This window comes from Microtus pennsylvanicus, chromosome 18, assembly GCF_037038515.1.
Source record: "Microtus pennsylvanicus isolate mMicPen1 chromosome 18, mMicPen1.hap1, whole genome shotgun sequence".
NCBI classification, from domain to species: domain Eukaryota; kingdom Metazoa; phylum Chordata; class Mammalia; order Rodentia; family Cricetidae; genus Microtus; species Microtus pennsylvanicus.
In genome coordinates this window covers 22,716,621-22,743,501 of record NC_134596.1, presented here as the reverse complement: position 1 = coordinate 22,743,501, position 26,881 = coordinate 22,716,621, and the positions used below count along the sequence as shown (strand labels likewise).

The following is a 26,881-nucleotide window of genomic DNA, read 5'->3' as shown; positions in this document are numbered from 1 at the left end:
CCCACGTCTGTCATTTGATATACTTCCTTCCCGGGGCTGCCATCTCTGGCCCGACCTTGCAGCTGCTCCTCTGAAACCCCCAAGTAAGGTGGACACATCTTCCTCCATTTGCCTGGCACCCTCCCAGGAACAGGCAACCTTCCCACTTTATCCTGACAACCTTCCCACTTCCATACTCCACAGTTAAAGCATAATTTGAGATTCCTGATGCCCACCCCCAACCTCCCTTTAACATCGGTCTCTAATTTTGTCTCTGGTAGAAACCTGGGGCCTCCATGTAGTAGCCAGGGTTCAGGAAGTACCTATTTGCCCATAGCTAGCCAATTACACTTTTGAGACTGAACTCCGAGTGCCTGCCTTTCTTGTAGACCACCGAGCCACGGTAGAGAGGGAAGTCCCATGGCTCAGGTTCAAGAGACTTGAACGATTTTCTGTGGGCGGCACCTCTGGGAAACAGAAAGGCAATGCTCACAGAACACCATGTCAGCAGGACGAAAAATATCTCCGCACCAGCACAGCCACAGCTCCGACCGTAGCCCAGTCCTCCTTTGAACTGCTAATCAAGCCCCATCTTTCAGAATAATAGCCTGCTTATTACCACCTTGTTTGCATGACAAAGCATCTCAATAAAACTTATTTTGCTGGGGCCCAGAGGGGGTGTGAAGGATCAACCCTGAGAAAGGAGTCTCAGGAATGTGCGAGGCGCTCCAGGGCCAGAGCTCAGGAATAAAGACAATGTAATTTGCCACCAAGAAAAGCCCAATAGACCAATAAATTACCCGCGTGCAAAGGGATTAGCTCAGGTTTCAGGGGCCTAGGGGAGGGGCCGGGTAAGGGGGGCGGAGGGAGACGGCCACGCTTTCTCTTAAAGCAGTGAGGATCCTTTAGACTCCAAGCCTAGGGTCAAGATGTTTTCAACTCTGCACAGGGACTGTCTGACCTGATTTACCCGCTCAGAGTCCTGGTTCCTGCCGTGTGCTGTGAACTGGGCTGAAAGCTGTTCTCTGAACACACTCTGCGCTTAGACGGGGCTGGCCTTCCCAACTTCAGGAAGGTTTCATCTGAGTTTGGACAGAGGCGTGATAGTATCAGGGAAGCAGCGTTTCCCAGAGACTGTCAAGAGGCAAAAAAACTCTCTGGTCTGAGGACAGTGAGCAGGCTGGAGGAAGGCATTAAGAAAATATCGCCTGACTTCAAATCACTGTCCTTTGCTTGGGGGGAGCAGGAATCCTTTAAACCCCACTCGTCATCCATCATCCTGCTAGAATCTGCCACCAGGGGGCACTAGATGAAAAAGGGAAGGCTGAAGGTAGGGACGGAGTCCCACGGCTGTTCTTTGGCTTTAGCCTCTGGCTTTGCTGCCCTGAGGTATGAAGCCCAGCAGGCCAGCCCCTTTGTCACTCCGGCCCCTGCGGTGTATCTTGCTGTGTATCTTGGTGCCTTTGGGCCTTAGAAGCCTACTTTGTGATTCTCCAAACCTTGCTCCCTCCATGGAAATGCCCGAGGGAGGGGGAAGGGAGTTCACTTTGCGGGCAGGCCAACAAATGAAGCTCCTGCCTGCCTGCCTGCCTGCCTGCCTGCCTGCCTGCCTGCCTGCCTGCCTGCTGATTTCAGCCAGTGAGCTCCTGCAGAAAGCCCCCGTGGCAGCATCAGAACACTATTTTAGTAAGCTGTGTAACTTAAGAGGCAATAGCTTCAATTAGGCCACAGGCGGGTGGAAGGAGGGGAAGCCGCTAGAGGAAATCTGCCAGCCTCGGGGAGAGGCCAACCCTGAAGCTTGAAGTCTCCATCTTCCCTCCCTCCCTGACTGCCCACCCAGTCTGGAGAAGAAATCCGAGCTACACCTCTGGAAACATGTCACAACACAATCCTGATGGAAGTCGGGGAGAGGACACTAAGTAGGAGGGCCAACCGCTGCCTCTGAGTGTGAGCCTCAAGCAGGGCCCGGTTCTGCTGATTTCCAGTCCCACAGCCAGGAACCTAGGTGTGCGTGAAGGCGGGGCGGGGCGGGGGTGTTCTGGGACAAGAATGGATGCCTAAGGCTGCCTGCTGGCGTCACTCTGGCAGGAATTTCACTCAATCATCCTGGCGTAAACACCCAGGTGTTTGGCCTTAGATACCGAGAGGGACACACCCAGCTGACTGGATTTTTTTTTTTTTTTTGCCAGGTGCTGCACAGCCTACCTCACTTAACCCATCACCACAGCCAGAAGGGAACACCGCTCCTGGGTGACATTGCTGGCCCAGGCAGCCTGAGGGTCCCAGAGCTGTCTCTCAGCTACAACGTGTCTCCCGCCCACGAGCTTCACTGGGAATTGTTCCGGCTTGGCTGAGAGCAAGACCTGGAGCTTTTGAGACAACCTCAGGTGACCTAGGAAGGGAAGACAGAAACCCTGGGAAGCTGGGGCCTGGAGGGTGAACTCACTGTCTAGCTAAGCCAGGGCAGAGGTGGCTGGGTAGCACTCCCAGGACAGTACTGCCCCCCCCCCAGTCACACCCAGCCAGGGCTGCACTGCCTCAGCCTCCGCACATGCCGAGTTGCTACAAGCACCCTTGCTGAGTGCCAAGAAGGGCGCACCTCAGCTTTCCAAACAGGCCGCCCTCCCCAGGCTCCCACGGAAGCCATGTGGAACCAACTCCCAGGCAATGGGGTAATGTGAAAGCTACGAATCAGCCCTGGAGTGGGAGGTCACAGGCAGCCTGTCAGTTAAGGCTTGAGAGCAAGTCTGGGTAAAGGAGGGGGAAAGGGGGGTCAAAGGTGAATGTCCTGCTCTGGGGAGGGACAAAACAGCCCTGGGCACCAGAAGGTCAGTGGTATGGGAGGTATTAAAGATTTCCCAGGACGGAGAAGCTGCAGGTGAGAGATGTGGCCTTTTGGTTTGGAAGCATGGTCCTTCTTTCACACCTGAGGCGGGTGAGAACTTTATATCCTGACCCTGCCTCCAGCCACGCTGGGCTTTTCTGCTCAGCTGCAGGTCAGAGCAGGTCAAAACATTGTTGAGGAGAAGAGAAGAGAAAGAAACAAAGAAAGAAAGAAAAAGGGAGGGAGAGAGAGAAGAAAAAAAAGAAAGAGTAAATTTCTCCCTCTCTGCCATCTGCAGAGGCTGGAAGGAAGGGCACATGCCAGGCACCTGGAGCAGGGTGGGAATCCCAACCCCAAACTCCTTTCTGAAGTGGTGGGGATACAGAGACAGCCCTGTGGTAAGTGTCTAGGTTTTCCAGTGCTTTTGTTAAATAGAGCACACCGTAAGTACATTAGTAAACTCCTGACCCGCGCAGTGCCATCTTCCTCTTTGGGACACAAAATGATAAAAGGGGAGGACGGGCTTTCTTTGGAGGCAGAGAAAGCACTATGTCTGTGGGAACTGGGGTGGGGGGAGGTCACCCTTCATCCTGTTGCCTGGTGTCATAGTCTTGCAGTTCTTTCTTACCCCAGGCCCACATCTTCAGCAGACGCTCAACAGCAGATTTTAACAGTCTACACAGCAAATTTTAACAACTGTGTTTATCCAAAATTTGGAAAGGGCAGGAGTCTGGCACCGGCTATTGCGCTCGGCTTGGTAGCTGCCCGTGCAACACCGGGCAAGCTCTCCTTCTCCTCAGGAGTGATGGCTCCTGAGGACAAAAGCAGCTATTGGAGACTCCTGGTACACTGTGGCCATGCAAGCCACCGAAGAACTCTTAAAACTATTTCCTACTCCAGACAACCCTATCTGGGAGAGGGAATTATGAAGGTATTATGTCTTGAAGGATGCTGTTAAATGTTAATTAGGGATTGTCTGTGAGAGGCCAGAATTTTGGGTTTTTAATCCCTTTTGGTCTTTGGATTAAAAAAAAATGCCTACTGCTTGTATAATCAGAAACAATATTTGGGGAAAATGTGGGGTGTCTGGGGGGAAAGTCCTGTGGTCTTTGTCCTTTGAGCAAAAGCTAGAATTAAAAGTAACACACACACACAACCTATGGGTCTTGTAGCTTCTAGGACTATACTGGAAGAACTTGGGAGAGTGGGGGAGGAGAGGAAGAGAAGGCAGGAAATGGCTCCCACCTTTACCATACAGAAAGAAAAGATGGAGAAGACAAAACTCGAAGACCTCTGAGTCCATGAAGCCAGGGGGACGCACAGCCCCGTGCAGCTTGGGCACCCAAAAGTCAGATTGGACCACAGCAGGTTGCATTGACTTTGGACTTTGGGCAGGGAGGTGAGCTTTCAACTCAGAACTGGGTGGTGCGAGTCAAGGCATAGAGCATCCCATGGGAAAGGAGGTGTGATATTGATATGAGGGGGCTGGGATATGCTGGATCTTTTGGAAAGGGGGTTTGGTGAGAGCGTAGGACTGACCAGAAATCAGAGATGCCCCTTCTGGATGCTGCAAGGAGAACCATGAGATTCTGAATGTGGTCCATTGGGTGTGGGACTGGAGTGGGAAACTGAGGCAGCCCCTGGGGTTATTCTTCATGCTGTGGCTGCAGCAAGGTGACAACGGAGAACGGCAGGGAAAAAAAGCTGAGGAAGGACTCCCAGTTCTAGGTGACTGGCCTACAAGGAGACCATTTTGCAGGAAAAGACTTCATGCCTCGGGGTAGTGGGGTCCCTGACACAGCTGGGGAGGGGATGCAACTTGGGGAGGCCACATCCTGGCGTGCCTGCCCCCAGGAGACATGGGGAGTTTTGACTTTCAGTTTTAAAGTAAGAAAGTCTTGGGCAAAGTGGTGTGGGTAGGCCACTTTGGCAGGGGGAGGGGAAGACAAGTCTTCAGGTGCATCTTAGCAAGGCAGCAGAATAGTAGGGCACTAACTGGTACCCAGTGCAAACCTGAAGGCGGAGAGCAGAGTACAGACCTCACACAGTCCACCAAAGGCAAGATCTTGAGAGGGAACTGCAGTCCCTCCAACCACAACAGGTGCCCAGCCTTACTCATTCACCTCTGCAGGACCCCAGAGTCTCCTCTCCCCAGCCCAAGTCTTACTTATGTCCTTGGGTTATCCCTCCTACCCTTCCACTTTCCCGAAATCCCCTCCCTTTGGGCACCAGGGTGACAACCTTGCAGAGGCTCTCCTTCCACCAGAAAACCAGAGAGCCTTCCCTTTTTTCTCCAGGGTACCCCAGAGCCTCAGGGACTGTGGGAACTCTAGGAGTTGATATCTGTTCTCTCCCAGAAGGTCAAACGTCTGTCTGCCCCGTCATACCCTGGCTGCTAGTCTCTGCCTCTTGTAACTGAACGTTCTTTTCTTCCTTCTTCTGCAGCACCCCAGCCCCTCCCAAAATCCACATGCTAAAACCTAATCCTCAAAGGGATGGTATTAGAAATAGGATCCAGGACTTTAGGAAGCGATTATGTCATGGGAGTAGAGCCCTCATGAAAGTGCCCTTATATAAAGAAAGGACCCAGGAGAGTCAGCTTTCCATCCCTTCTGTCTTGTGGGGGAGGGGTGCGGGTAAGAAGGCACAGGACAGACAAACGGACTAGAAAGGTCCTCTCACTGGATACCACAGTGACCACAGTGGCTGGTTCCTTGATCCTTGAGTGTCTAGCCTCCACAGCTATAATCAAAACGTCTGTTATTTGTAGCCCTCAAAATCTGTGGTATTGTTATAGCAACAGAAATGAGCTCATACACTCTCCATTTCAGACACAGGGTCTAACTGAGAGACGCAGCTGTATACGGGGAGCAGGCTTCCTTAGTTCCGCCTTCTTACACAGCAGTTCAGCTAAAAATATCCTCATCTCGATAGCCACACAGATATATTTAGGTCCTTCGGAGAATCTTAGTTTCTCTAAGTCTCAGGGTCCCCACTTGAAGACCAACACTTCTACAACAGGGACAACAAAGGGTAGGAGAGGTAACCCAAGGGCATCCAAAAGCATAAGGGAGGGGGCCGAAGAGCTGGCAGAGCAGGGAAGGGCACTTGTTCTTGTAGAGGACCAGGGATCAGTTCCCATCACCTACACAGGACAGCTCATTAAAAACAAGTAACTGCAGTTCCGGGGACTCCCATGTTTTCTTCTGGTCTCTACATACACGTGGTTGCACATGCAGGCATGCAGACGCATACGCATAAATAAAAATAAATGAAAATTCAAAATATTAAATACAACGATTAGGGAAGGAAACAGGAGGAGAGGCTGTACCCTCCTGAGAAGCTAGCCCTTCGAACAAGTGAGCACCAGAATCCCTTGGAGGGCCTCCCTCGCTGCATCTGCTTCACTAGACCTGCAGTGCCCAGGTTCCTGGGGGAGGCTGATGCTGCTGGTCCATGGCCCACACTTTGAGAACCCCACTAGTACACGGCATGCACGAACAGCTACAAGAAACAGGTCAACATGCACACACCATGCTTTGGACGGGTTTCTCTCAGAAGTTTGTTTGAATAAGTCACAATGGCCTCACAGCTTAAAAAGTATCTCTTTGCTGAGTTCTGAAGAGGATGCTATTTGAGGAAACCTCCTCTAAGAAGTTTTTTTTTTTTTTCTGGCCTACCCCCATCCGGCTTGGGGATGCAGCCACTTTGTCCCATCTTCTACCGTAGGACAGTATTCAGACACCCCTCCAGCCTTCTCTCTGATCAGGCCGAGATCAAAAAGTTGTCACTGAGCAAGGGCTAGGGAAGTCGGCCATCCACGTTGAGCGAGTCTGTGTAAACACTCCAAACACACACAAACATGCTCAGTCTGGCAGAGTGAAGGCATCTTTCTCCACATAACTAGGTCCAATTTAATCTGCAGTCCTGCTCAACGCTGGCAGCCATTCAAGCAGGCGAGCCCTGAACAAACCCATGCTTTCACAGGGCTGCTCGGCCAGCTTCCACCTGTCTTTGGTGGGCGAGACCCCGGCTTGCCTAATGTCCCTAAGGTCCACCCACTGCACACCAAAACTCTGACCTTCAGTCTGGGGCATCCTGTTTGCTGGACCGCTGCGTCAGAGACGGGGACGGCGCATCTCCGCGGTGGAAATCACGCATCTTCCCCCACGGAGGAAACTGTCTTTTTTTGCCCCACGCGGATTCCAGCGCACCCACATTCCTGAGGCACTCGGTTTATTTGGCCCTCGGTGAGCAGCAGCTCAGTTTTCACAGAGGTGGGCAGTTTTGACTACATGCAACTGTCAGAGGGCTCCAGCGAGAGGAAACCTTAGCCAGTTGGCATGACACAACCCAGCTATCAGCTCCATCTGCCAGGGTCTAGTTACCCTCCCCGAAGCCAAAAAAAAAAAAAAAACAAAACCAAAATGGGTTTCTTGGACACAAAAGTGGCGGAATTTGAGTTGTGAATTACATAACCCGCCAGTGTGCCTCAGACTATGCTGCAGAGAGTTTAAAACAAAAATAGTTTTTAAGACCAAAAAAAAAAAAGTGAATGGAGAACCCCCCCCCCACACACACACACACACAAGCCCTAACCCCACCCAGCCATGCAGCTTCTTCCTACTCAGGAGAACTTCTGCAGGCCCTTCCTCTCCTCACCTTCCAGCCCCAGAAGCTAACAAGTGCTGTAGCTTTAAGAGCAGGAAGGTGTTGTTTTAAGAGCCCCGGGAGCCCCCCTTCTCAATTTCAGCACTGAGCTGAAATCACATCCCCCCACGGCAGCCAAGGGACAAAAGCCATTTATCAACCCATCTGATAAAACTTCCAATGGGCTGGATCTTTATCCCCGACCAAACCAAGATGAACAACGGCTTGCTGCCACTTCTCTGATATTCTTTTTCTTTCTGATGATGGTTTTTAATTTTTAAAATTTTAATTAAATCCCCCCCCTTTTTTAAAAAAATTTTAATTCTTGGGAACAAGTAAGATCAGTCTTTCAAATAGAATAGTTAGATCAGCAGCTCTCAACCTGTGGGTCGCGACCCCTGGGGATCAAATGACCCTTTCACAGGGGTCTCCTAAGACCATCAGAAAACTGATTATTCACATTACGATTCGTAACAGCAGCAAACTTACAAATTATGAAGTAGCAACAAAAATAATTTTATGGCTGGGGGGGGGGGTCACCACAAAATGAGGAACTGTATTAAAGGGAGCAGCATAAGGAAGGTTGAGAAGCACTGATTCAGATGAAGAAACTTGGGTTTCAAGAACATGGCAGTGAGGGAGGTTATCTCCCCTGTTGGAAACCACTGTGGGGCTTTTGAGATTTCAGGGTGTCTGGGGTATGAGGGCTGTTAGGGCATACTGACACCCCTCCCCCATTCTAGTCCTGGGCAAGGATCTATCTCTTTGGGAGTTTCAGAAAAAAGGTCTGGTGGTAGTCCCTGAGGGAGCTGGGACGTTTTGGCTAAGTGGGTACTGGGGGCCCTTTTAGCTTAGCTGAGACAAGAGAGCAAACTCACCCTTACCCCATAGTGTTGGCTGTCCATGTTGTGTGCCCCCAGGAATGCCAACTTGAAGCCAGGCCTAGCCTGGACTGACTGTCCTGTCTGTCAGTTCCTTGAAACCCAGTTGGCTGAAAAGGAAATCAAAACAACCCAGTCCCAGTCCTAACTCAAGTCCTTTCTTGCAAATCTCAGCTGCGCAGAGGCAGCAGAACCACAGCTGGCCGCGCTCCGAAACAAGCTGGAATCTTTTGCTCAAAGACACCTCTGAACCCCACAACACAATGGAAAAGGCTGGGAGATCCCGCCTTACAAGGAGAACCATTTGGTCATGACACTGTTTAGTTGTATTTTAAAAAGAGAAAAACGTGTGGAAAGCGTTTAACTGGCCTTTTCAGAATCTGAGGAGCATGAAGTAAAAAATGAAATAAAACTTTACGAAACATTATAAAGAAAACAGACCGGGGATTTAAGCTTCGTTCATTCCCCCTCCCCCTCAAAGGGGAAAAAAGTAAAGAAACCGGAGCGTTTGGAAAGGAACAAACGCTTCTCTGTGGAGTTGGTCTCCCTTCCCCCAACAAAAACAAGAGGTCCGGGCTCGGAGGAATTTGAAAGCAGCGATCTGCCAAAAACATTGTGAAAAACTATGGGGGATTCATTGGAAACAGATGGGCTTTTTCAGCTTTAATTCTGAAATTCTCTCGCTTTCTGGCACAATAAAAACAAACAGGGGGGCAACGCAGAATGTTATCAAACAGGAATTAACGCGTCTGAGCCTGTGTCCGTGGGCTTCCCCGCGTGGGCCAGCGTGGGGGCGGGACGGGGCGGTCGGGGACTAATCTGGGACCTCCCCAGCGCCCCCAGCTCCACCCCTGGGCAACCAACAGGTTTGCAAACTGGTGGGCGAGGAGCTGGAGAAAGTGCCCCTGGTGCGGAGTCCGAGCCTCCCCTTCTCCTCTCCTTTGGAGCACCTAAAAGGCGTCCAGGGCACCCGTTTTCTCGGAAGAAGGGAGGGGGGCAGAGAAGCATCCCTAGCTCTGCAGATCTCCCCATTTGCTCCTGTTCTTCGGAGCTCGGGCAGGAGTTCCCTCACCTCTAGGTCTCCTCCGACATCCATCGCTCTCTATGCAGGGCACGGGACAAAGACCCGTGGCAATGGGAATCTGGGTCCCCAGGGGGCTGGAGAACCGGGGACCCCAACTCGCGCAGGGAGGCCCAGGAACGGGGGACCCTGCTGGCCATCCCCCGGCCAGGGAGCTGTGTCTTACCTGCGGGGAAGCTGCAGAGAAGGACGGCGAGGGTCGGCCACAATCCCAGGGCTGAACGTCCTGCCCCTCTCCCCATACCCATCCATCCAGCTCGGCCTGTTACCACTAGCCTCTCCCTGGAAGAAGTTTAGAAGAAAAGGAAGGAAAAAAAATCAATCACGCTGCGGAGAAGAGGCAGCCTTGCTCGGCCGGCGGGAGCAGCGAGCCGGGAGGCCCGGTCCACCTCCGCCACGGGCGCCCGGTGTCCCCCACCCCCCACCCCGCTGCCCGGCCCCGCCCTCGCCATCCATCATTCGCTTCCCCGCCAATGTCGCGGCTGCCCCGCGCCCCGCCGCCGTGAGCCCCGCCCTCCCGAGCTCAGGTTTCATCCTGGCGGGAGAGAGGGAGGGAGGATCGCCAGCCCAGGCTGCTCGGCTTGTGGCCAAGAGGACCTGGGGAACCAGGGGCCGGCTAGTGCAGTGCGCGTTCCCGGCTCCCAAACTGCCACTCCCCACTCCCCCGGGTGGGTAAGGCGCTCAGGGCACGGGGATCTCAGAGAGTTTCAATCCTCCCCCATCAACATCGCATCCAAATTGAAAGAGCTTGGAGACAAACTCCAGCCTCCCTTTGCAACCAGACTACCGCTCCAAAGCCGCCACCGACACCCCTGGGCTCGTTTTACTCCCCTTCAGATGTCTCGCCGGCACAGAAGACCGAAAGGCCTCCTCCGGAGTTGTCAGGCTCTGGGCAACAGTTGCACCTCAAGGATCACGCCCGCCTCGGACCTGGACTCCGCTGGGGACCCCTCCCGCACCATCTCTAAGCACCCGGTTGCTTCGCGAGAACCTGGCCCTGTTCGCAAGAGATCTTTCTCATGAACTGAGATCTTGCGGGCCCAAAGCTGCCTCTCAGGACACAGCTACCAACCTAGTGAGAGAGAGATACTGTGGTCCCTGGGGCGCGCAGGCCGAGCCCTCTGGTGTTGAGGCAGAGGCTATACTCCCAAGCCCCATCTTGGGATGGCCTCAGGGTGGTGATCGCCCTTGACTCAGTCACTATTTTTCCAGGAGAAAAATGTCCTCTCTAAGGTTCCCTTAGCTCTTCGGCCTTTGTGGTATTTAGGGGACTGGCAACTTCCCCTGAGAAACATCTTCTGGGTGACACAAATATGCCAGGGCAAGTGTTTTTAGTCAAATGGATTCCTCCCCCCCCCCCCAAGCCAGCCCATCTGGCTCTTGGGGTGGGGTGGGGGGAATTTGGATTTTGATCCAATTTCTCTTAAGAGCTATCACAGTCTCATTGCAGGCCACACAAGCTGCAGGTTATGTCTGCACTGAGAACTCTGTTGGGAACTCGGCTGTGGGAGGGAAGACTAGGGGGAAAGGAGACTGGGGGGGGGGGGCGGTTCTATGCCCCGAAGTCACATGGTGCCTCAGACAGGCAGCAAGACCTTACAGCTTTAGAATCTGGCCTTCCTGAAGCAGATGAGGGGGAACTAATTCCTCAATCACCTGTGAAGCCAGACACTGTAGGTTCCTTTGGTCAAAAACCTCGTGGTAGCAGCCGGTTTTCCGTTCCAGTTGGGCTACCCCGGGGATTCCTCTCAAATATTTAGGTCTCTGACAGAACAGGCTCTGCCTACTTATTGTTCCCTTGAACAGAAGCTTCCAAGTGCGGTGTAGGATTCTCCAAGGAGAGTTCACCGTCTCAAATCCAGGGCTCAAAAGTTTTCCTTTCAAGGCTGCTCTGCCAAACCCAACAACTGTGGAGAATCACAGCAGCACTGCTTGCTCCAGGAGCAGCCCTGACAGACAGACAGACTGCCCAGACACTCGCTGTGGCCTTTCCACTCCTTAGGTCCAGAATTAAACATAATTGGCTGGAATCTGCCTTTCAGATTTCTAAACCTTTGTATACCCAGAGATCTCCTAAGCATTCCCAGCAGCGCAGGGAAGGAGCGCCTCTCTAGCCCTGCCCTTGGTCCAGTGGTAGCAGGAATTTTCATCTCAACACCTGTTTCTCCCTGTGAAAAGGCCAGGCTATTTTTGTCACTTAAGACCACAACTGAATATAATTTGGGAGGGGTACCAGGCCCTGGGGTTTCCTCAGCATCTCTGCTAGGGATGGGTGCTGTCTTGAGAGAGAGACTCGATTTTTTAAAAAAAAAATTATTTATGTTTATGTATGTATCTGTGAGTGTGTACACGTGTGCAGGTGCTGACACCTGACAGGGTGAAGAAGAAGAAGAAGAGGGTGTCAGATCCCCTGGAGTTTGAGTTACAGGACATTGTGAGCCTCCCTACGTGGGTGCCAGGAACAGAGCGCTGAGCCTGTGAGAGCAACAAGCATTCTTAACCACTGAGAAATCCCTTCAGCCTGAGACCCAAAGTTTTTTTTGTTTTGTTTTTTGTTTTTTTCTCAGCTCCTTGAATTTGGTGTTTCCTGCCTGTTTTGATCATATTCATCCCTCCCCCACCCCTTTCGTTACCTACCCAAATTTGTGTCTTTCAAGACTAATTTGTGTTGTCCAAAATGTAAATATTCTTCCTCTAGTCAGCTTACCAGGGGGTAGACCCTTAGAGGGAACTCTCTCTTCTCTCAGCAGCTAACAGTTGCTATTCACTCCATGGCAGGGATCAGCCAGGAAATGTGCTTGCTCAGGACAGACTGGGCTATCTCAGGGGATAAAGAAATAAGACAATTCTTGCTGTGCTGTGGAGACAGGCAAAGTTTTAGGAGGTAGAGCCTGGTGGTCCTTATGTCCTTGGGACATGCCTTTGGAGAGATTCTGAGACCCTGACTCTTTTCTTCCTTTGTTTCTTGGCCATGACGTAGGCTGCTGGCTATACCACATGCTCCCCACCATTGCCACTCAGTAGGACCTCCAGAGGCCCAAAGCCATGGGCTCACCTGGCCGCAAACTGGACACCCTCAAACTGTGAGCCAAGACAACCCGTTTTCTTTTTCTTTGCATACCATCTCACGATGGACTTCCACTCCTCTCTCCTTGCTTGCACAGACACCCATTAGCAAGTCACCATGACACAAACGCCCCTCGTGCAGTGTTAGCGGCTTCTTTCGAATGTAGTCCCTTTCTGCCTTGCCTCTCTCCCAGTCCGGACAGCATGGAGGGAGCGCTCAGGCTGCTGAGCTTCCGCAGCCTCATCTCATAGTGCTCTTCTGGCCTGCTTTCAGTTTCTCACGAAAAAGAACTTGTTGGGACTTGGTATCGGTTACCTCTCATTCTCTCCGCCATTTCTAGGTTCAAATCACAGCTTCCCAAACTCCTTGCTTTTCTAGTGTATGCATTCCTGTGTCTCAAGACAAGCCTCTAGGTTTTTTTTTCTTTCTTTATAAGTGAATAAGCTTGGTTATTTTGTTATTGCCACGGAAAGCTAACACAATGCTAAGGTTGGATTGCTGTGAAAACAAACACTGGGGAGCAATGACTGACAGGGGAAGTGAGATGAGTGTCAATCAAAAAGACGATGTGAATTTTCAGGTGTCTAAAATTCATGGCTAATATTTTGATTTGTTCCTTTTAAAAACTATATTTTTGATTGTGTGCACACATGTGCGTTTGTATGGGGAGGGATATGCATGTGAACATAGGTGCCTGCCCAGGTCAGAGATGTTGGAGTCCCTGGGACTGGAGTAACAGGCAGTTCTAAGCCAACTGATGTGGGTATGCTGGGAATTGAAAACAGGTCCTCAGGAAGTACAGTACACCATCTTAACCACCGAGCTGTCTCTCCAGCCCCTTTGATTTGTTCTTATGCTGTCTGTGTTGGTTGACATTTTCAGACAGTTTCAGCTAAGACAGGTTCATTCATGGTCACCCGTGTTGTACAGAGGAGAAAACCAGCTGAATGATCAGAAATACTCACTCAAGCTGGGCATGGCGGTGCGCGGTTTGAATCCCAGCGCTCAGAAGTCAGAGGCCAGCCTGGTCTACACAGAGAGTTCCAGGACAGCCTGAGGTGATGACCTGAGGAGAAGGTGGGGAGAATGCATGCTAGAGCTGAGGCAGTTGGCAGGGATGCCATCTGGTTGTCACTGAAGTTGAATTTAACTGGTGAGCTTTGTAGGGGCTGATGGAGTCTTCATCATGTCTTCCTTGGTTCTTTCTGGCCACACTATTACTTGTCCCAGCTAGGACAAATTATGGCATCCCTCATGTGGCCGGCTCTAGTCTTACTTTGGATTCTTCTCGCTTGGACAAACAGACCACTGGGTATAGATGAAGCCAATGATCCAATACTGGTCTCAGGGATTTTTGCCAACCTCACAAATGGGGATGTGTGGCCAGTGCCTCTCAATCCATTATTACCTCTCAGTTATGAATCTGATAAATTTTCTTGAGTGTTCTCTGCTCTCACCCTGCTTTGAAAAAGCTGGGGAGGGGACAGGGGAGAAAAATGGCAAAGTGTTTGCCTTGCCTACAAGAGGACCTGAGTTTGTCCTTGGGGTGTAGGGTGTGTGTGTACAAGGCTTTGAGTCTGATCCCAGAAACTCACATGTGTACATACAAACACACACACACAATATATATATACCATGTCTTGAAGAGCTGGATCAGTTCACTTGACAGTTCCAAGTAAGCTGACCCATCCGATTACTCAATTTCTTGTTGATATACTCCTGGTCTAGCCATCCCGGAGCAGATGAGGCGGTCTTTGTTCACGTTCCCCATGACCTTCAAGTCTAATCCTATCACCTCCCTGCCTTTATCTTCCCACACTGAAGCCCTCAAGGAACAAAGCAGGGCAGCCTCTGGTGAAAGATGCTCTCCAGGGTGATTAAACGTTGCTCAGCCTTCTACAGCCTTGAGATATTTTCTCTGCAGTGGAAGGACAGAAACTGTCAAGTCTGGATCATGGCCTGGAAAGAACACTCTGTTTTGGTTTGGCGTCCAGGACCATCTCTGATAAAACGTGAGGCAGTTTCTGAATATCTAGGCCTGCACAGCCTTTGACTAACAAGCACTCTGCAAGGACCCTCGGAATGCCCTTGTTTGACTCTAAATGGCTTGGGCTCCGGAGCCTGTTCTCCTGTCGTCATTTGGATTATGTTATTGTAAATGCGTTAATTCGGGCACGTGCCTGCAAAGCTTCGTTTGTGTTTTCTTTACTCAGTCTTGAGCTCACCCAAGAGTTAATCACTGTTTGCTATCTCCACAGGACCTGCATCTCTTCTGCAGGCTGGAACCATCTGCCCTTGCTTTCTTCGGATAAAATATATACATTTCAGCTAAATCTGTGTGCACAATCAATCCGGGGGGATTCCCCACTGTTCTTAATTCTTCATCCAGAAAAGTACCGTTTTTTTTTTCCCCCTATTTTTGTTTCTTTTCTCTGAGGATCATTCTAATCTCTGGCAATTCCCGTCCCCCTTCTCTGGAGCCACTGAACTCTTCTTACAAATGACCTTTTGAGTGGAACCTGCTTGGACGGTATTTTGAAGGTAATGTAATTCATCACTGGGTTTCTTCCTTGTCTTTTGATTTGTTTACCTCTCTCCCATTAAATTGTCCAGCTTCATGGTCTCTGTTGTACTTCATCCAGATAATTGATACTTTGGCGTGTGCTTAGCAATAGTAATAACAGTGTTCTACGAGAGAGACTATTAAAGGGACCGCTACACAGGCATGCTCCCTCTGTGTGTATGAGGCACGCAGGCGCAAGCACAAGCACAACTGTACATTTTGGCCAAGAGGCCATCTCTGCCATCCTTCATTATGACAGTCTTCCTCTCTGAGGTAGGTGACAGGATAGGCCGCCATAGAACTTCCTCTCCGTGTTCATTGCCATAACAGGTTAGGAGGGGACTCTGCCCTATTAATTTGCTTCCAAAGCCTTTGTAAGCTTGCTGTCATTGTTGGCACTAAGACCCTCTTCAGGGCTTGGGAGTAAGGGTTCAGTGGTAGAGTTGTTGTCTGGTGTTTGTGGAACTCTGGGTTTGATCCAGCAAACACACACACACACACACACACACACACACACACACACACACACTGTGGATTTTGGAGACTCTTGAAACATGCTCCTTGAATTGTTTAGCCCACTTAATCTTCCTAGCTTCTTTCTAGCCTCTTTTCTCTCTGTGTGCATGCTATTTTTGTTTTGATGGCCTCCCGTTACTATGAGGGTGACTTCTTGGTAATTTAAACAGTTTTTTTTTTTTCTCCACCACTTAAATGTTACTTTTTCTAAAAGAACATATATCCCAACAGCTCTCTTTAGAGACCTGAGGCATCATCTCACCCGGGATACTTCCACATGTAGATGTGAAAGATGAAATATGAAAAAAAACATATTTGCAGATCCCAGTCACTTCTGAACATCTTGAAATGTGTAATATGTTTTCCTCACGAGAGAGAAATTCCTTTTGCTTGTGCATGGGTTTTCTGTCTCACTCTAAGAACTGAAGACTCCGATCGAGACTTGAGATGTCCTGTGATGAGCAACAGGCCGTCCTGGTCTCTCTCAGGCAGCTCAGTCGAGAACCTGGCATCCCAACACAGGATACTAGCACCCCGAGAGGGGTGTTTCCGGAGTTCTCAGCAGCCCATTCCCCTGTCACGAGACAACGGAGCTGGCTTCACAAGATGGATGCAGGACCACTGACTGCGAAGTCCAACATCATCGGCTACAAATGCACAGCTGTTCCCCATGACTTTCGCCATCGGCATCGGCCTCACATTGTCCAGAACAGCCTCTGTCAGATTTCATTTCTTGAATAGACTGTATCAGACAGACCCATGGGTCAGCCTTCATGCGTATCGGTTGCTTCTAGAACAGTCAGAGGATCTTCAGGGTCTAACGGACCAGCTCGGTGGGCCTGCGGCATGTGCACGGAGTATTGTTGGAACCTCACCAACTCTATCCCTCCAAATTGGCATGGATGTATTCAGTGTGCTAGGAAAAGGCAAAAGTGATTTCCAAGACAGAATTTACTGGAAGAAAAAAAATTTCCTGAGCTTTCAGTTCCCTTCAATCCAGTACCAAATATATTTAGTGAAAACGAAATAATATAGGTCCATGTTAAAAATATTCAGTGTCCTGTCAAGTGACTCTTCCTGTGTCTATCTTATCCATCCATTCATCTATCTGTCTGTCTGTCTGTCTGTCTGTCTATCTCTTTTTTAATATAAGATGATCACCTATCTATTTACTATCCCTTTTACTATAAAACAAATATTGCCCAAAACTATCAGCCTTTGACTGTTCCCTCCACGGTGGGTGTTTCCTATTCTATTTCTATTTAAATCGTACTATGAATCCTCCAACATAGCAGAAGAAAGTTGAGCTCACCAGCCAAAACCAATATATGTATATGCATATATACAGACAGAATGAGACGCAAAATAGTGCGTATGAGGGGTGTCAGGAGTTTTTATAGTTATGTCCTTCCACTTTCCTGGGCTTCAATTTCTACTTTAAAATTATTTTTTTTTTCCTCAGAAAGTACAGATTCGCCGGGCGCTGGTGGCGCACGCCTTTAATCCCAGCACTCGGGAAGCAGAGGCAGGAGGATCTCTGTGAGTTTGAGACCAGCCTGGTCTACAGAGCTAGTTCCAGGACAGGCTCCAAAGCCACAAAGAAACCCTGTCTCGAAAAACCAAAATAAATAAATAAATAAATAAATTAATTAATTAAAAAAATAGAAAGTACAGATTGGTCAGTGTGAATACTGCTGCCACGATGCCTCGGGACGGCACCAGCTGCTTCCTAGCCATGCCTCGGTATAAGCTTTCTCTTGCTCTGAATATACCACAGTGAAGAAGGAGCGACCTGGGGATAAGGACTGTCTACTTCTACTTCTAGCTGTGTGGTCCAATCATGGCCTGTCCGATCCTGGTCGCTTCAGCTCCGACACCTGAAGACTCATGGCCTGGTTGCCTCTGGGGGTATGGCAGATGGGTCTTCGAGTACCCCAGTCCCTGTACTAGGGATGCGTTGAAACTCATGTTGTAACTAATTGTCTTTACCCAGCACCATCTGACTTTTGAACAGTTCTAGAGATTCGTCTGTAACATTTCTGCATTCCCCAAGTGGAAATATTGCTGAGCAAGTAGGAAATGTTATCTGAGAAGTGACATTTTTATGTTTCTCTGTCAGCATGAAATTCTCCAGCAATGATCTACCTGAAACCATACCCTGAAGCCATTTAATAACTTCCTCTCATTCTGAAGCAGCCTTGGAGGCCAATGGGATGGCTCAGTGGGTAAAGGTGCTTGCTGCCAAGTCTGACAACCCGAGTTCCATCCCCAGGACCCACATGGTGGGAGAGACCTGACTCCTGCAAGCTGTCCTCCAACACAATGGAATAAAATTAAAAGCCGGGGCTAGAGGGATGACTCAATAGTCAAGAGTCTCTTTTGCTCAGGATCACGGTTCAGTTCCCAGCACCATCCATAACTCCAGTTCCAGGGGATCCGACACAGTCTTTGGAAATCTAAGGCACTAGGCATTCACATGGTGCACAGCCAAACACTCATGCAGTTAAAGTAAAACTAAGCACATCTTAAATAATTGGAAACTGCGTTTGGATACTTATGCACACCAAATATGCAGTTCTTGTAATGATGAGTGGACCCCACAGCCTTTACTTCTCTCAATTCCAGTAAGTTCCTGGGAACAGAACTGGCTGGAAACCATTTATCCACCACGTGGCAACTGTGTGGAAAGACAGTGAGTTGAGTATGTGTCTCTCCTCACCAGCAGACGGCTGCACTATCCGTATTAATGAACCATTCGGTGCCAAGCACAAATACTACGGACATTTGGCAAGAGGAACAGGCAATCAAGTTATTCATCAAACCCAAAACATGGTATAATGAAGGCAGCGCCGAAGACAAAATGTCCAAGTTGACAGAAAGTGCAGAATCTAAGATGGTGAACATTTCTTCAACCTCTGTATGAGAGAAGAAATACAGACTCCTGGCTAAGATCATGCCATGTAGAAAGACCAAACTTCAATCGTTTCCCCTGGTAAAGATGGGGATGTACTCGCAGCTCCCTCCGAGGCGAGGATGAAGGGAACTCATACAGTTATATAATCCACTCAGAACAGACCGCCTGGAACAGAGAAAGTGTTGAAAAGTGGCTGCCAACATTAGTTGCGCATAGAGGATGAAGACCGCTGTTTGGCTATGATAGAATGTCTATGATGGGCCACGTTCTGTTAGGCCTTTGCATGTGTGGGGACAGGGAGAACCCACGGCACCCTGTAAGGACCCCAAGACTACCTTGACTTTGGGTGGGTTTTAGGACTTAGTGAACTCTCATTACAAGCAATAATTCTGTAGGTAACTGTAGAATTACCTTAACCACGCAAGTGGACATAGCTGGTTGCTGTTTATAATGCATCTGAGACTTGGGATAGTTGAGCAACTTGCCCAAGGTCCCCAGGAATGCAAATGTAGGGGCAGAGGCTAAATCCATGCCTTGTGATGCCAAGTCCAGTGTTTTTCTCCCCACGCCACAGCTGTGCCTCATCTTCACCCACGGTTTATCTTTCCCTGTCAGCCCAATAATACATCCCATATGTCTCGTGACGGATCGTGCGTTAGAAATGGGAATATGCTTAGAGAAATACTATTTCACAGACGCTAACACAAATAGAAAAATGATTTTAGAAAAGGAGTATTTCCCTCAACAACTTCTCCCACCCCTCCTAAGTAACTTTGGAAGTAGAAAAGGTTCGACTGTAGAAGTCTCCATCTGCCTTTTGGGTGGCAAGAGTTTTGTCTTTTTTTTAATTTTTTTTTTCTGCCAAGTATTCACAGTGCCCTTTCCTCGGTTTAACCGTGATCAAGAACACAGTGAAAATTTACACAAAAAAAAATGGTTAAGTTGGTCCAGCTGCTGCATCAATTCTCTCCAACCTCCTCAGCTTACAGACCATTTGGAGGCGCCTTGGACTATATGCCAGGTGTCTTCTGTCTTGGTCAATGTGTGTGTATGTGTGCGTGTGTGTTGAGGGTGGTACAGGATACCCGCTTGCCTTGGGTTTTGCTCCCTCTTATGTACTCTTAACTCATGCTCTTGGGATGGGGTTGGGTAGGGGGAGGGAGCATCTGTTCCTTAACCAGGCCCAGAGTCAGTAGATGCTGCCAATGGCAGCCATGTCCTAAAGAAGAAATCAGATCCCGGCAGTTTGGGAGCTCTTTTCTCAAAATACTCCCAGCAGAGAAAAATGAAAGCAATGTCAAACCCGTAAGCAGGCCTTGAGCTTCTTACATAGCCCAGGCTGCCTTGAACTTGTGATCTTCCTGCCTCGGCTTCTAAGGGTCACTAGCTTTCCCTGTCACCTGGTCCTAAGCAATCAGTTTAGCATCGCTATGATAACCATCAGAGGGAGGCCTCTTCCTTAATGACTCTGGTGGACAGTTTCAGAGGTGGTAGACCAGAATCCTTGTCTGTGGCTTCTAGGCCTAGGGTGAGGCCATTCTTCTTGGTGGGCGGAAGCTACTCATCTCAGGGTGGATGGGAAGCAAAGAGAGCAGGGATCAAGGACAGGGTACGCCCTTCAATAGGGCTCTCCCATTGGCCCATTTTCCTCCAACCAGGCCTCACCTCCTGACACTCCCATTACCACCATCACCCCCAACAACACCGTCGAAGTATGAATCCACATGGGTTGATCCATCATGAACCAGAGCGTCTAAGATCCAGCCATGTCCTAAAAGCCCATCAGGGGACAATCCCAAGGCATGAGCCTCAGGGTCACAGTTCAAACAGACAGCATTCTGAAGGCCGAATAGCAAACTGTTCCTGCTGTCATGACCAATGTGTGACAAAGGAAGCCAAACTCTCAGGAATCTTACGTGCTGGGGCAAAAATGACTTGCCGTGCCTAGCAGGGATGGACCTGCAGGAGATGTCACCATGAATCTCAGGAGAGGTGTGGGTGAAGCAGTTTTAATTGCTTTAAAGCTCTATTGATTATTTATACGATACTGTCTCCCATCAGAGGTATTTGCTTAAACGAGAATAAAAGCACATTACCCACCCAGATGTCCAAATATTATTATTCTCTTCAACGTACCAATTATTTTAAAGGAACCCTGTAATTTTTGCGGCTCTGTCAATGAGCTATGCACTTTTGTGTGCTCTTCCGATGGCCAGGGGAAAAAAAATCCTCATGGGGTTTCAAGTGTCCCCTGTTATGTTTTTGTAAAAGCAATCTATTTTTCAGGATGACACCATCAAGGGCAAAAAATGCATACTGGGAATTAAATTCTAAAGTCGGCAAGATTGCGCGGTTGTTGCCCAGCAGCTCAAGAGCCAGCATTTGAACAGATGAGATGGGTATCCCTGCCAGGGAAAACTCAGCCAGCAAGACCGAGTGGGCTATCAAACTTTGGCAGACCGAGCGAAACTTCGCGAACACAACCTGTGTTAGCAAACTGAAAGCCCAGCGTGACCTCAAGGTTTATAAACAGGACCTTCAGGAGGGAGGAGCACACGCCACATACAGAGCTTTGTGAGTACCATGCATAAATCTAACAGGCAAATGAGTCCTGTGATAGACTACCTGGAGGGCAGCTGACGGTGCCCGTGAGGGGATAAACATCTACAAGGTGGCCACGAGTCAGTCTGGGTGTGTTCGCGTGTTCCCACCTAACCAGGCATGGAGGAAAAGATTCTTCAACATGCCTACGGACAAGCGAAACTTGTCTGCATCCGTACCCCAGCAGACAGTCACGCGAAGAGGAATGTAATAGTACAGAAACTGGCAGGGAGGACTCCGGCAGATCAGCTCTGTGTACACGGATAAGGGCAGAAAGCACTATCAGGTAACAGGACAAACTGTTGCTGTCGGGCAGGGCAAGCTCCTGCAAGGAACTTGAGATCTGAGCGTCCTGGAAGGTGAACGAACGTGGCACCTATTAAAGCGCTCTAGTGAAACAGAAGACAACACATTTAAGAGCGTCTCTCCGCTGTGTGATCTCTGCTTTGGCCCTCGGGACGGCACAGACTCTAGAGGGATTGGCCTTGTGCTAGTAAAATCTTTCATTTTCAGAGATTTTCTTTTCCCCTCTGATTTTTCACACTCTGGCTAGTGTAGTATTTTGATTTCTGAAAATTCTACCTCTGGGCAGCACTGCTTTAAACAGACAATTGAAAAACTCAAAGTAACTCCAATGGGGAGCTCTGCCATTAACCCTCTCCGTAAACTGTGCTTGCTACACCTCCATTCTTCACTCAGAGGGCATGCCACTGTAGGCTCGTCAATGAGCAGAGCCTTTAAAATGTCTTAAATAAAAGACTTCGGCATTTACATAGTCGATTTCTGCCAAGATTTCAAAACTGCTTCTTCTCGTCCTTCAAATTATGAAGGTTTACACCTCACGAGGCTTCCTGCCTCTGACCCTTGCTTAAACCGTGTGCAGCATGTCTGTGTCAAAGGACACAAGAAACTAGACGTCTTCCTTAAGAATGTGTATTTGTCGCCAAGGACACTGACGCCTGCCTGATGTTGCGTGATGCTTGGTAAAGCGGTCCTTCACTTTTCGAGTCATCTCCGTTCACGGCTAAGAGAAGGGAGGACGAATCGGGCTGTTGGTTAAAGAGAGAGGAGTCTGTCATTCGGGCTGGAAACTAGACAGATGGGAAAACCAGAGACTGCCTTCATCAGGTTAACCTCAGTTAAGGTTGCTGAATGACCAAAACAATGATAGTTTGAACTGCAAAGCCCTTGTCCTCAAGGACCCCAGGAGAAACAGAAGCAGACAAAGGTAATTTGAACAAGTACATTTAGAGGGGTTTCGCCTCATTTATTTCGTAGAGTTAACATATTCCAATTAGTCTGCGAGGCTTTCTGATATTCCTCCTTTGGTTTTGCTGTTCCCCGTGGGTATACCACTTCCCCTCCCCCCACACTGGGTACCTACTTCTGAAGGATTCAGGGGGCATCCTGCTTCATTGTCTACCCTGCATACTTTAAAGTTTGACCAAATTTTGCAGCCATATATGGTTTTGAACCTAATTCCGTTAGCAAGGCTGTAGCAGGAAAGAGCTCTCTAGAGCAGTGGTTCTCAGCCTTTCTAATGGGCGACCTTTCGGCACAGTTCCTCATGCTGTGGTGACGCCCCCAGTCATAAAATTTTGTTACTACTTCATAACTGTAATTTTGCTACTGTTATGAATCATAATATAAATATCTGATCTACAGGATTTCGGATCTGCGACCCCTGGGAAAGGACCACGGTTGGCGACCCACAGGTTGAGAATCAGGCCTATAGCCATTCCCCTTGACCTCTTTGGAATCCTTTTCCAGGAAGTGAAAATGCCAGCAACTGTGAAAATGCCAGCCTGCTTCCTGGGAGCAGTGAGCATCATGGCCAGGGTGGCTGGATCTCTCCCTGTCGTGGAGTCAGGGGTGGGGAGCATCTATTCCTTTAATTCTGAACTTGGGCTACAGAAAGCTGCTGAGGAGCAGACTCAGGGGTCATACTAAACAGGCTTCTTGCATGCCTTTCTTCTCTGTCATCCCGGGCAGGCAGCAACGCAAGTCAGATACGCCCCCCTTTAAGAAGACACCATGCTAGTTGAAGGCCCCTTTTGTCGTGATTATTAAACAGATTGTGTGAGTGGGGAGACAGAACCAAGATAGAACAGTAGGGGTATGCCGGGCAGAGCAGCCACACACATCGTGTGTATTAGGAGTGAAAGCCCCAGTCTTCACCAAGGAAGGAAATAAGGGGTAGGGATTGGGGGGGGGCGGTGAGAAAAGGAGGTTGGAGTTGGGGATGTGGCTCGGCTGGTAGAGTGCTTGCCTAGCATGCACAAAGCCTTGGGTTCGATTCCCAACAGTGCCTGTATCAGGTGACAGCATTCAGATGAGAAAGGTAGGAGAATCACAAGTTCAAGGTCATTTCTGGCTACATAGAGAAGTCAAGACTAGTTTCGGATATATAAGACTTACAAGAAAAGAAGAAAGAAAAAGGAGGCTGCCCCCGCCCCCACTACCACTGCAGCCCGCAGCCTCGGAGGAGTCCGGAGGTGGGAGACGCACTTTATCCCAGGCAGAAAGCCGCAAGGCTCTCCAAGGAGTCAGAGTGCCCTTCATACAGAGATCTCATTCCCTGCTAGGATCGGCTGGCCTGGAAGGTGGCAGCACAAACCAGCCATACAGAATGCGCAGCCTGCCTGGATGTGTGGGTGCCCCACCCAGAGCCTTTGTCCATCTGCATGCCATTGAGCAGTCCGGCATTTCAGTGAAGCAGGCTCGCTTGTCACGGTGCTGCAGTACCCGAACAGCAGGAATTCTTCCCCTTGTGTGGGAAGAAAAAGAGACCATTGGGGATACACTGTCTCCTTCCAGTGCAGAAGATGTGACACTCTCCGCCAGTTCTTCAGTTACCCCTAAGAGCACACTTAAACGCCTAATCTCTTTCCTAAGGGTCCATGGCTTTACATTAATTTCACAGATCACCTGTATAGATATAGGTACATTGGGGAGCAGTAAGATGACAGCACAGACTTACCAGATCCCTGGACCAGAAAGACACCAGGTGACCGTTTACCTTGTTTTTGCTGGAAGATCTTAAAACTACACAAAGAAGGGAACCGGGAGTCCTTGAGGACTTCTTGCCACTAATACAAGTCGCCATTCGGTCCCTGGAGCTAAGCTCAGGGCATCGGGGTGCTCCAGCACGGCAGGATGACTGGGACACTTGCGAACTAGTCTTTCTGGACATGACTAGTTTCCATCTCTCCACCTCGGACAGGCGTCTAATTTTGAGGACGCCCAACTTTGAGGCTTGAGAGGACGGCAGAGCTCACCATTTCCGCTAGATGGCGATATTCTCCCTAATCCATCCGCCTCAGGACACCCAATTTATAAAATAAATACAATCCAACGCCTTCCGAAACCACACCACATAATAACAGCGCACAGGCTCCCATTAAAATCCCAGTCTGGGGGAAATTGACTCTCCCTCCGAGCAAATCTAATGCAATTACTTCAGTAAGATGCAATCCAGAGTTGCACCCGAGCGTCTTTCACATTTGCACTGGTCCCCCCCCCCCCCCCCATACACCTGCCCCTTTTCCCTAGTTCATACTCAGGAATGAGCCAAGGCGCAAGTCAGGCGCTGAGTCCTGGAGGTGTCGAACCTTTCCGGATTCTCTCCCTTTAGAACCCACTCCAAGTCTCGCACACCAGACAATCCCAGGGGTCACTCACACTTGAACCTGGACGGTGTACACGGCCAACGTTCCCCCACCCCCACACCCCGGGCAGGCGCGCTCGTTTCCAGCCTCTGTCTCTCTGGCCTGGGTGAAGCGAGCCAATCGGGCTTTACGGTGGGTCAGCGGGGTGGCTAGACCTGTCCAGAGCTCTGCGGGCCAGAAGGGGATCTTGCCTCAGGAAGAGGTGGCCGCGCAAGAGGGAGCTCCAGACCGGTTCACAGTGGGTGGGACGTGCGCCGGGTCTGCCCAGCCACGCGCAGCGCCTGCTGCCCGCAGGACAGCATTTTAGAGGAAAAAAAGAACAAACACCAAACCACAAAACTTTCCTGCTGCCAAGAGCGAAGGCGATTCATCCCAGGCAAAGCCCCAAATGTGTGAGATGAAACACTGGGTTGGGGGAACCGCAGATCAGCGCTGTGGCCACCGCAAGTGTCGGCGGCGCCTTGGGAACGTCAGGACCCCTTGTCCCGCTGTCCGCGCTTACCTTGGCGGCTGCATGAGCCCCTCCAGCCCGCGGGGGGTGGCGCTGGTGGGGCTGCGCGCGAAGACTAGGTGTAGGGCGGTCGCTCGTGGGTCCCTGGGCGAGGTGGGAGGGGCCCGGCTGGAGCTGGTCTCCGCAGCTCCGCGGACTCAGTAGCGGCCCGGGGCGCGCCGCCTGCTCCCGGGCTGCATGCCTGCGAGCGCCTGGAGGAGCCGGTCCCGGGAGCGGCTGGCCGGCCAGTGTTTCCCGGGCGCAGGGCTCAGGGCGCAGCCTGTGCTTCCGAGACAACTGCAGAGTAGGGCGGCTCGGGCTAACCTGCTCCCTCGCCCGGCCCGTCGCCGCCACCGCCACCGCCACCGCCAAGCGCGGTGTCGCGAGGTTCGTTTGCGCGCGGCGGGGAGGGGGCGGGCCGGGCGCCCCGGGAACGGGCGGGGGGCGAGCGCGGGCGGGGCGGAGGGCGGGGCGGGAGAGGTGGGGTCGGGGCTCCGAAGGCTCCGCCCCTCCGCGGTCCCACCCTTGCCGATTCGCGCTAATGGGGTGTGTGAGGACGTGGGGCGCGCCTGCCAGAAAGCGCACACTTACCCCGCAGGCTCGCGATCTCGGGGTGCGAGCAGCAAGTGCGGCGATCCTCCCTCCCTCCAACGCAACCAACTTTCCTAATCCCGGGCAAAGATGTCATGAAGTCCTCATTTTCAACCTGGGGACCCACGGTGGTCACAGGTTTCTTATCGGGGATAAATATTGACCTCTGCCAAGACACACCTTTGTTCTGTTGGGATTTTAGTCTCGTTTAAGAATCATGTTGAAAAAAATAAATATGTGTATTGCATGCACAGTGCCGGAATATACTCGATTACAATTACTACACTTGCAGAGTCTGGAGTAAAAAAGACCTACTCACACGCCCTCTCCACTGCGGTCCAGCCTCAGAGGTAATCTCCGGTCACAGCGTCTTCTCACCACTCCACCCCCGCCCTCCTCGCAAAATTGCCAGAGGAAACTCCTGGGCTTCTCAAAGGGATTCTTCATGCGGCTCACGCACACAGTGGAGAGCACCGCCAAGCCCGCAGCGGCTCATCCCCAGGGTATCGCTCCAAAGCCACGTGTAGGTCTGAAACCCTAGCTGGGGTGTGAAGTCAGCCGGGACACACAGCTCACACCCAAATTAGCCCTGCACAGTGAGCGCTGCCAGGATATTTTAGACAGGGTTACGACCTGACCTTCTCTTTATACTGAACCAAGCGCTTGAATTTTGATAGGATGAGAACTCCGTATTTAATGAAAAGGTATCGTTGGTATTAAGACACCGCTGTTATTTATGCTGTGGTCTTAGGGGAAGTGGTTTTGAACTCAATATTCTGCGTTTTATTGGCCAAATGAATTTGGATAATCTATAACTGAGCTATAAATAAACACATGGCTATTAGCAGGAAGGGATTGGGTATTGCAGTTGGCTAGTTTCCTTAATTAGCCCCGACCTTGGACAAATCTTTTAGGTCTTCTGAGCCTCAGTTTTCTTGTCTATAAATAAGGGAGTTGTACTAGGAAGTGGTGTGTGTGTGTGTGCGGGCGCGCGCTCTGTTTTGAACCTTCTGTTTTCACATTCCATCATCATCCTCTGCTTAGAGACACTCCCCT

The 26,881-nt window shown here is 50.3% G+C and overlaps 1 protein-coding gene across 2 annotated transcripts in view; it reads right to left on the bottom strand.

Moving 5' to 3' along the window:
- The window catches only part of Rgma (repulsive guidance molecule BMP co-receptor a), a 41,072-nt gene extending 14,803 nt beyond the window's left edge, over nt 1-26,269 (bottom strand). The window contains exons 1-2 of one of the 2 annotated variants that reach the window (XM_075952491.1): nt 26,145-26,269; nt 9,582-9,697 (exon numbers count right to left, since the gene is read on the bottom strand). In XM_075952491.1, the coding sequence (XP_075808606.1) occupies nt 9,582-9,663 (82 nt within the window). In that variant the 5' untranslated portion in view covers nt 9,664-9,697; nt 26,145-26,269. Of the gene's footprint in view, nt 1-9,581; nt 9,698-25,246; nt 25,594-26,144 lie in introns of those variants that run through there. The other variant, XM_075952492.1, reaches the window with a different exon arrangement.
- Between the last annotated feature and the right edge of the window lie 612 nt (nt 26,270-26,881).